The sequence below is a fragment of the Sus scrofa genome, chromosome 16 (genome assembly GCF_054392235.1).
Source record: "Sus scrofa isolate SSC_HxYL_T2T_F1_AM1 chromosome 16, Sscrofa_HxYL_maternal_Yorkshire_Landrace_v2.0, whole genome shotgun sequence".
Classification (NCBI taxonomy): Eukaryota; Metazoa; Chordata; class Mammalia; order Artiodactyla; family Suidae; genus Sus; species Sus scrofa.
Window position 1 is genome coordinate 36,102,281 of NC_139398.1, and position 9,959 is coordinate 36,112,239.

The 9,959-nt window shown below is 44.7% G+C and overlaps 1 protein-coding gene across 8 annotated transcripts in view; it reads left to right on the plus strand.

Moving 5' to 3' along the window:
* The window catches only part of OSMR (oncostatin M receptor), a 60,652-nt gene that overhangs the window by 41,407 nt on the left and 9,286 nt on the right, over positions 1-9,959 (plus strand). For all 8 annotated transcript variants that reach the window (XM_013984748.3, XM_085002127.1, XM_085002128.1 and 5 more), the window contains 4 exons: positions 1,312-1,388; positions 3,558-3,780; positions 7,039-7,218; positions 8,882-8,986. In XM_013984748.3, coding sequence (XP_013840202.3) covers positions 1,312-1,388; positions 3,558-3,780; positions 7,039-7,218; positions 8,882-8,986 — 585 coding nt within the window. The remainder of the gene's footprint in view (positions 1-1,311; positions 1,389-3,557; positions 3,781-7,038; positions 7,219-8,881; positions 8,987-9,959) is intronic.

The following is a 9,959-nucleotide window of genomic DNA, read 5'->3' on the forward strand; positions in this document are numbered from 1 at the left end:
TTTTTTTTGCAAATATATTCCAACATTATACCTAAAATTTAGCACAAAGGGAAAATAACAAAAAGCATTTTTAGTAGTTTCTTTTAGATTATTGTATAATAAACCTGAAAAATACTCAACTTTGCTTTTTATAATGACAAGAAAATGAGATGAATCTACTGATGGCGAATCTATCTATCTATCTATCTATCTATCTATCTATCTACCTATCTATCTATCTATCTACCTATCTATCTATCTATCTATATATATATATTTTTTAACCTTTGGTAACACATTATGCTTGATGCTGGCGAAGTCAATGTTTATGTGGTTTTTTTTTTTTTTTTGCTTTGTTTTGTTTTGGGTTTTTTTGGGGTCTTTTTGTCTTTTTGCCTTTTCTAGGGCCGCTTCCTGCAGCATATGGAGTTCCCAAGCCAGGGGTCCAATTGGAGCTGTAGCCGTCAGCCTATACCACAGCCACAGCCACTCGGGATCTGAGCCGCCTCTGTGACCTACACCACACCCCACGGCAACGCCAGATTCTTAACCCACTGAGCAAGGCCAGGGATCGAACCCGCAACCTCATGATTCCTAGTCGGATTCCTTAACCACTGAGCCACGACAGGAACTCCCGCTTATGTGTATTTTAATTCTGCTTGAGCAGAATCATAGTGAGCAAAGTGATACCGAGGGAGATATCATGTTGACATAAACATGGAGCACCACCAACTGCCCTGTTACTCTGTTCTTGCAAGTGGTCTGTACAAACCAGCTGAAGGTTCTGCTTTGAGCCTGGCATCTCATATGGTGCCTATTTCAATACGTTTTTTGATTCAATAATGGCTTTTCCCTCTGATGGCTTATTTAGCAAATTGAAATCTGCCTCTAGTAGATTTTAAAAATATATGGTCATTTTTGGTTGAGTAGAAAGTATCAACAACTAAAATAGGACATACATATATTTCAATTATTGGCGACTGTAAATATTTTTACAAAACAGAGAGCTAGGAGTTCCCGTCATGGCTCAGTGGTTAACGAACCTGACTAGTATCCATGAGGACGAGGGTTCGATGCCTGGCCTCCCTCAGTGGATTAACGATCCAGCATTGTCATGAGGTGTGGTGTAGGTCACAGATGCAGCTTGGATCTGGCATTGCTGTGGCTGTGGCGTAGGCCAGCGGCTACAGCTCCGATTAGACCTCTAGCCTGGGAACTTCCATATGCCGAGGATGTCGTCCTAGAAAAGACAAAAGACAAAAAAAAAAAAAGTTGAATGCACTGTTGTACATGCATATTGTGACCCACGAGCTTTTCTTTGGTTAATTTCAGCTCCCTCAGAGGCTCTTGATGTCTGGAGAAACGTGAGGTTGGTGTCAGGACATCCTACTGTGAATCTCTTCTGGAAGGTAAGATGCATAGGTTTGGAGTTCCCATTTTGGCTCAGCAGGTTAAGAATCCAGCTAGTATCCCTAAGGCTATGGGTTCAATCCCTGGTCCTGCTCAGTGGGTTCAGGATCCAGCAATGCTGTAAGCTGTGGTGTAAGTCACAGTTGTGGCTTGGATCTGGTGTCACTGTGGTGGTGGCATAGGCTGGCAGCTACAGTTCCGATTGGACCCCCTAGCCTGGAAGCCTCCATGTGCCACAGGTGTGGCCCTTAAAAAAAAAAAAAAAAAAAGATGTGTAGGTTCAAAGACACAGATGTTTGCTTGGCACTTAACTTTTTCCAAAATTAGACATCAGTGCATTCTTCCAGTTGGAAGGACTCTTCCATGACTCCAGGAGAATTCCTTTCCTGGTGGAAGAGTGCCTGCTCCACATCCACAGCCCTAGCACTGACTGCTCCTTCCAGAGCAGCCCACCGCCTGTGGGGCCAGTTCTGATTGTGAAGACTGTGCCTCCCCAGCTTGTCCTCAGGCCTGCCTCTGACATTTGCAGGACCCAGGGCAAGAGTGTAAGTGGAGAAGCACGTACCATATTTAAAAGTTATGAATATTTAGGAGTTCCCATTGTGGCTCAGCATTAACGAACTAGACCAGTATCCATGAAGATGCCAGTTCAATCCCTGGCCCTGCACAGTGAGTTAAGGATCTGGTGTTGCCATAAGCTGTGGCGTAGGATCCTCTCTTGCTGTGGCTGTGGTGTAGGCCGGCAGCCCCAGCTCCAATTCGACCTCTAGCCTGGGAACTTCCATATGACACAAGCGTGGCCCTAAAAAGAAAAAGGCAAAAAAGTTATGAATATTTAAATATCTAGGGTATTTTTAAATTTATTTTGCTTTTTAGGGCCACACCTGCAACATATGGAGGTTCCCAGGCTAGGGGTCCAATCGGAGCTAGATCCAAGCCGCATCTGCGACCTACACCACAGCTCACCGCAATGCCAGATCCTTAACCCGCGGAGCGAGGCCAGGGATCACACCCACAACCTAGTTGGATTCGTTTCTGCTGCACCACGACGGGAACTCCCCCAGGGTATTGATATTTAAAAGCTATGAGTTAAACTGAAAAACTCATATAAAATCAGTCTGGTCCTTCCACCTTGACTCATGCGCCTTCATGACAACCTGGAAGGCCTGGTTGGGGGTCAGAACTTTCGGATTCCTCCGTGTTTGGTGCTGACACCTGGCTATGCTGGGAGAGCTGGCCCCCGGCCACAGCCCTTCCCACTCTCCTTCCCGCCTCACTCTGGTCCTCCCTCAAGGGGCCCTGTGCACACATGCCAGTCTGTACATCCAGATTCTGTCTACACCCCAACCAACAGCTGTGATCAGGCTGGGGGTTCCCACGAGGGCACCATCTGTCCTTGGGAAAGTGAGACGGAGCTTCAGGCCCTGGATGTGGGCTTGAGATTGTGTGGACAGAGAATTCTCTGTAGCCTAGAGGATCACCCAGAAGAGGGACCAGGGGCTCTGGGTCTGGGGTCCCGGCCCCTCCTGTCTGGATCTGAGCCTGACCTTCCCCTTCACACTCACTGAGTGTGTTTTGTTTGCTTGTTCATTTGTTTGTTTTTTAGGGCCCCACCCAAGGCATATGGAGGTTCCCAGGCTAGGGGTCAAAATGGAGCTGCAGCTGTCGGTCTACACCACAGCCACAGCGATGCCAGATACGAGCCACGTCTGTGACCTACGCCACAGCTCATGCCAACACCAGATCCTTAATCCAATGAGCAAGGCCAGGGATCAAACCTGCATCCTCTTGGATACCAGTTGGTTTTGTAATCCCCTGAGCCGCAATGGGAACTCCACACTGAGTGTGTTTTAATCCAGGCTAAAGAGTCCCCTCTTCTCTCGTTTCCTGACTTGGTCGTTTTCTCTGGACACACTGTGCTCTTGAGCTCACCCTCCAATGATCCATTTCTCTACTCCGTTTTAGTTAGAATGGAGTGTCTGATTTCGGGTTTGGTTTAGAGGGTCATTTTTGCTTTAAAATTGTTTTAATTTGCCGTCTGTGGGGGGTGTGTGTGTGGGTGGGTGGGTGGGGGTGTGTGTATAAGGCAGCAGGAGGACAGGAAAGATGAACAAGTAATTGAACAAGTAACAAGCCCATTTTGAAGTGATTATCACTCTTTTGTCCAGCCCCTCTCAAAATCGCATGCCAATGGGAAGATCCTCTTCTATAAAGTATTCGTAGAAAATCTGGACAACCCATCTGGGTTAGAGGATCTGTCCATTCCTGCTCCGGCCAACAGCACAGAACTGCCCCTCGATCGGGGTTCTTACCAAATCCACGTCACAGCTCACAACAGCGTCGGTGCTTCTCCCGCTTCCGTGATTGTCATTTCTGGAGACTCTGAAAACCGTGAGTGTTTTAGGTTTTGTTTTTCTTCTCCAGGAAAATGCGGATGGCCTTATTAGGTGGAGACGGTTACGTTAGAAAGACAGTCACTCGGGAAGAAAAGAGACCTGGCCGCCGAGTACTGTTGGTTATCCTCTTTGAGGGCAGGCGTGTCACCGGGCTTCCTGTGACAGCTGTCCTCGGGAGATTATCTCAAATTTATTCAAATAAACACAACACCAAGAAACAGTTTTAACTGAGAGTTAGCATTGGTATGAACATGTTTGTGGCATATGACATACGAGTTGCATTTATCGTATATAAAATATTTTGTCAGTTTCGGCCACCTGTAATGAGCCCAGGAACATTTCCAGAAATCACAAGGAGAACTGGCGTCATCTTTTCTTCTCCTCCTCTTTGCCAGAGCTGTGGACTAAATGATGACAGTTGGCTAGACCCTTAGCCTGTGAAAGACCAAATAAGGTGGAAGTGACCTTCCATGTAAAATTAATAGTGGTATTAATTTCCTTCTTGGGAGAGCTGTGAAAAGAGGTTGGAGGCACGAACCTCGCCCCTAACGGTACACACTATAGACATTGCACACTTGGACACGGTAGAACGGTCATTCTCTTTGGGTCCAAGGTCATTCATCCTAAGGTCAATAATATCACCCTTCAACTACTGCCATAAAAATTTTCAGACCCTGCTTGCGGGCTTATGTAAGGTTGTATCCTACCTATCATTCAAATTAGGCTTAATGTGGAGTTGAGTGGGCTAGAGTAGAAGGTGTTATTATCTTGTTTCGTTTATATTGTTTAAGAACTATCCAGTGTGTGAAGAGTAAGAAAATTTGGATTGTGCCACAGAAGAAAAATCTAAGGAGTTACCTAACATAATCTTTGCTCGTCAAGAACTGCCTTAGAGAAGGAAATGAATAGTTATATTCTGTCTTTATTGGGACCAGGACAGGAAAGGCGGGCATTTCAATCGCCCCGAGGGAGCTGATAGCTAAAGCAACACTGCCTCCAGTGAGGCTCAGCTCATACAGCACAGCTAAGCACCATTATCTTTCTGGGGGTCAACCCTTTCTGCAGGTTCTTACCATACCTTCCTCAGGCCCTGTCCTTAGGCCCCCATCCTTCCCCCTTGAGACTCTATCCAGCCTTCCTAATGTGGTCCACACTCTTAAGTCCCTAGAGTGGATGAAAACACTGATGTGGCTGTGAAAGAGACCAAGGAGGTCCAGGCAATTCATACTAGAGTGTGAATGACTGAACGAAAGATTCCCTTTCTCCTTCCCTCTACCTCCCCTCCTCAAAACATATTTGCAATTTTAAAGAAGCAGCTCAGTAAGAGTTATGCTTCTAAGTTTGGGGTGAAATTTTAGTCTGAGTAAGTGAAGTGAAAAAATGTCTGTTTCAACCACCAAGAGATTTGTTTCTCTGATGAAGGGAGATAGAGAAGCTGTGTGGATGGGGTACCCCTCGCCTTATACTTGGGCCACACATTCCTCTAGGTGCTTCCAGCTGGATGATAATATGATGCCCTAGAAAATCTAATAGCACCCTGCTTCCACATCAACATTCAGCTATAATTAGAATTGTCCGTATCTTTATCTGTGAGTTCCTACAGCTTTTATCAGCTAAATCACCATATTGAGGACAACCCTATTTTGCCCATGTTCCCCTTACCCTGACAACTAAACCCTGATGGCAGGACTCCTATAAACCAAGACTAATGAAACAAAACAGTGGCAGAATTTCCACTGTATGCTAATTCTATTTCAGTGTTATGATTATTCACAGCTATTATGCTGCTGAGTAACGTTAGCCAAGCATTTAACTAAGATTGCTGTCTAAAAATTTGCTAAATGATCAGTTACACCTCAGTGAAGCTGAGGGAAAAGAACCAAAAAATAATTTCAAAACTTAAAAAAAGAGTGGCCAGAGAAGACACGAGATGCCCAGTCAAATTTGCATTGCAGAGAAACAAGTACATTTTGAGGGTTAAATCTGTCCCACTTCGTATTTGCTCCACACTGGTTGCCTCTCTGAACAGCTGCTGCTGAGACTCTACTTTCCCTGGGTGACCTCCAGGGACCACTGCCCTCTTAACTGTGGCCGACTATGGCATCAGCCTTGGCAGATAGGAGAAATGCTCACCCTTAAAAATCTAGGGTGACTCTGCTTGAAATCAGTAGCACCCATTGAGACCACATCGCCTTTTTTCTAATTGTCAGACCTTAGAAAAACCACGCCGGTGCATAAAACACACTGAGGCTGCATCCTAGGACATAAGTAGAGTGTACATCCTTGCATAATCTGACTCGGTGCACATCTGATTTTTTTTTCCTTTTTCTTCCAAGATCACCTCACTTTCTATCCCTAACACCTCAGGACCAGTAGTTAGGTGAGGGGCAGCCAGCATGGTGTGGGAGAATTAAGTTGAATTATTCTTTCATTCAACATGTAATTTTTGAAAGTAGATCAAATACCGGACAGAGTTCTGGTCAAGGGAAGGCAACTTTTTTGGTAAAGAGGCCAATAGTAAGTAGTGTAGGCTTTGAGGGCCAGTCTCCTATCTCTCTCTCTCTCTCTCTATATATATATATATATATATTTTTTTTTTTTTTTGCTTGTTTTTTAGGGCCACACTCGCGGCACATGGAAGTTCCCAGGCTAGGGGTTGAATTGGAGCTATAGCTGCCTGCCTACACCACAGCCACAGCAACGCCAGATCCGAGCAGCGTCTGGGACCCACACCACAGTTCACGGCAATGCCGGATCCTTAACCCACTGAGCGAGGCCAGAGACTGAACCCACAACCTCATGGTTCCTAGTCGGATTCGTTACCACTAAACCACGACAAGAATTCCTATCTTCTATATTCTTCCTGTGTTTGTTGTTTATAACTCTTTAAAAATCTTAAAACTATTCTTAGCTTAAGGGTCATATAAAAACAAGCTTTGGGGGCTGGATTTGTCCTGATGGCAACCTAAAATGGTTTGCTGATCCATTTTAGGGGCTGCCGTCCCTTTGAGTCTCAGAAGATCAGGACCAGGGCCATCTGAAGGGCAGGTGTGAACATCTGCTGGGACGTGAAAGGCAGGAAAATACCTATGAAAGCATCCCTCCACCCTCACCCAAGCCCCATAGTGACTGCGGTGGTGGGGCTCTTACCTGCTGGATACGCTGAATGTTCAAGTTTATTTTCTTCTTTAGCTACTTTTGCACAATGCACAGTTAACTAAATCTGAAGCATTACCGCCTTTGTAATGTACAGGAGAGGTTGAAGAAGGAAGAGTGAATGGCACAGAGGATGGATTTTCTATGTCTTGGAAGCCCCAAGCCAGAGATACTGTTGGCTACATTGTGGAGTGGTGTGACCGTCCCCAAGACCTGCCCTGTGATCCCCAGTGGAAAAACGTGGGCCCCAACACCACAAGCACAGTCATTAGCTCGGGTGAGAAAACCTTCTCTGCTATCTCCCTCCATCCACTTGGCAGCAAGCACAGCTCAGATTTCTGGACCATCCCAAAGATACTTTGTGCTCAGCCAATAATATTGACACCACAAATACTGTATGGGTTATAGGAGTTCAGGTGTTGCAATAATATAGCCTACGTTTTGACCTTTCATATCTGCTTTTACAGAGACTATCTGGACCTAAGGCTGGGATAGACGTTCATGAATTTATTCCTCTAACTCAGCCGTCTCTAATGAATGGCAGAGAGACATCACAACAGATGTCCTGAGAGCTTTTACAAAAGCAAAGAAGTGTGTGGCTTTGGGAGACATAGACATGGAGGTGATGGGAGTTAATCATCAGTTCCTTCAATTTCAGTGGAGCCTATAGAACTTGGTCTTTTACCTCCACTTTGGATTTGTCATTTCAAGATCGCCAGTGTAGCAGTTAAAGGAATCTAGGGTTGTGGCTTGAGCAGGAGTTGGTGGCGCCATCTGCTGGGCTCGGGGTGAAGATGTGGAAATTGCCTGGGTCAGAAGGTGATTGCTTAGGGCCCCTGCTGGGCAATCAGTGGCTGGTGAGGAGGGAGCAGTGTGAGGGGCCCGGCTGGTGCTGACGGTGGAGTGCAGAGGCGCAGGTGAGGGGAATATGAGCAGACCTTCCAGACGCCTGGCCTTCGTGGACAGAGAAGGCAAGTCACCAGCAGGGGATTTGGAGTCAAAGGAGAGTCTTACGAGATTTTCTGCATCTGGTCGAACATGTACCCAGTTTCGTGCACACAGATAAGGGCATGTTGGAGAGCTCTTGATGGAGAGGACAATGTGGAGGCCAGTCCTCCAGATTTCATCAGAAATGCTGGAGGATTCCAGAGGATTCCAAGTCTCAGAAGAAGGAAGGAGGGACGATGGTGGAGATGAAGGGCAGAAACCCCTAGGAGGAAGTTATTATATTAAGAGGACACAAAGTTGTTTTTCTTTTCTTTTTATTATTATTTTTATTTATTATTTTTATTTATTTATTTATTATTATTTTTATTTTTATTTTTTTTGTTTAGGGCTGCACCCAAGGCATATGGAAATTCACAGGCTAGGGGTCTAATCGGAGCTGTAGCCACTGGCCTACACCAGAGCCACAGCAACATGGGATCTGAGCCAGGTCTGTGACCTACATCACAGCTCATGGCAATGCTGGATCCTTAACCCACTGAGCAAAGCCAGAGATTGAACCCGAGTCCTCATGGATACTAGTTGGGCTCCTTTCCACTGAGCCACAACAGGAACTCCCTGTTTCATTTTATTTTTTATTGAAGCATAGCTGATTTACAATGTTGTGCTAATTTCTGTTGTACAGCAAAGTGGCTTGGTTATATACATCTGTGCATTCTTTTTTTTCATATTCCTTTCCCAGGAGATTAGACATAGTTCCCTATCCAGTACGCCCTCATTGCTTATCTATTCTAAATGTGCTAGTGTGCATGTACTAACCCCAAACTCCCAGTCCACTTCCTCCCATCTCCCTTTGGCATCCTCAGGTCTGTTCCCCTTGTCCGTGGGTCCATTTCTGTTTTATAGATACGAATTCATTCTTCATTCTTTTTGTTTGAGAAGTAAAGAGGATGTCATTCTATGTTATGGAAAATCTGTTCATTTTTCTTCTCTAGATACTTTTAGACCAGGGGTTCGATACAACTTCAGAATTTATGGAATTTCTACAGACTGGACGGCTCATTTATTAGAGAGAAAAACAGGATATGTAGAGGAACTGGGTAAGTTTAAAACACTTCACGTGTCCCTGGGCAGCCTGGTTCAGAACAATCCAGGCTTCACTTTGGGTTTAAGAAGATTACAGACCCTTTCCTTATTTTCAGTGTCCCATTTATTCTGGCAATTAGGTTTTTTTAAATTATTTTTTAATCATACAAATATAAAAAAATTTCATTAAAGGCTATTTCTAAAATGTTATGCAAAAAAAGACAAAAATCATTGCTAATTTTACCACCCAGAGGCAAATATCCAGAGTTAATATTTTATGTGTATCCTTCTTCTATAAAGATTGACGCTTTTAAATAAAAATGGGATCTTAGGCTATGCGGTTTGTGAAGTGCTGTTTGACTCATGCCACTAGGTATTATTTTTTATTTTTAATTTTTTTGTCCTTTTTTTTTTTGTCTTTTCTAGGGCCGCTCCCATGGCATATGGAGGTTCCCAGGCTAGGGGTCTAATTGGAGCTGTAGACGCCAGCCTACGCCAGAGCCACAGCAACTCGGGATCCGAGCTGAGTCTGCAACCTACACCACAGGTCAAGGCAACACTGGATCCTTAACCCATTGAGCAAGGCCAGGGATCGAACCCGCAACCTCATGGTTCCTAGTCGGATTCGTTAACCACTGCGCCACGACAGGAACGCCTAGGTATTATTTAACTATATCATTTTTCGTGATTGCAAAGTGCCTCACGGTTTGCATACGTCATTCAAATCACCCGTCCTTGGACATTTAGGATGATTACAATATTTTTCAATGAAAAACTATAAAATTCACCTTCAGTAATCTTGCAGTCTCAAATACTCAATCTCTCCTTTTTCTTGGCTGAATCTCTAATGCCCTATGTGACTCGCCATCATTTTAGCTGCATCTTTGTTCATTGCCACAGTAATGGTTTCTCAATGAAGTCTTAGAAGTAGAATACTTGGGCCAAAAGGTTTGAACTTTTTCAGTACCATTTTATCACTTTTAAGAG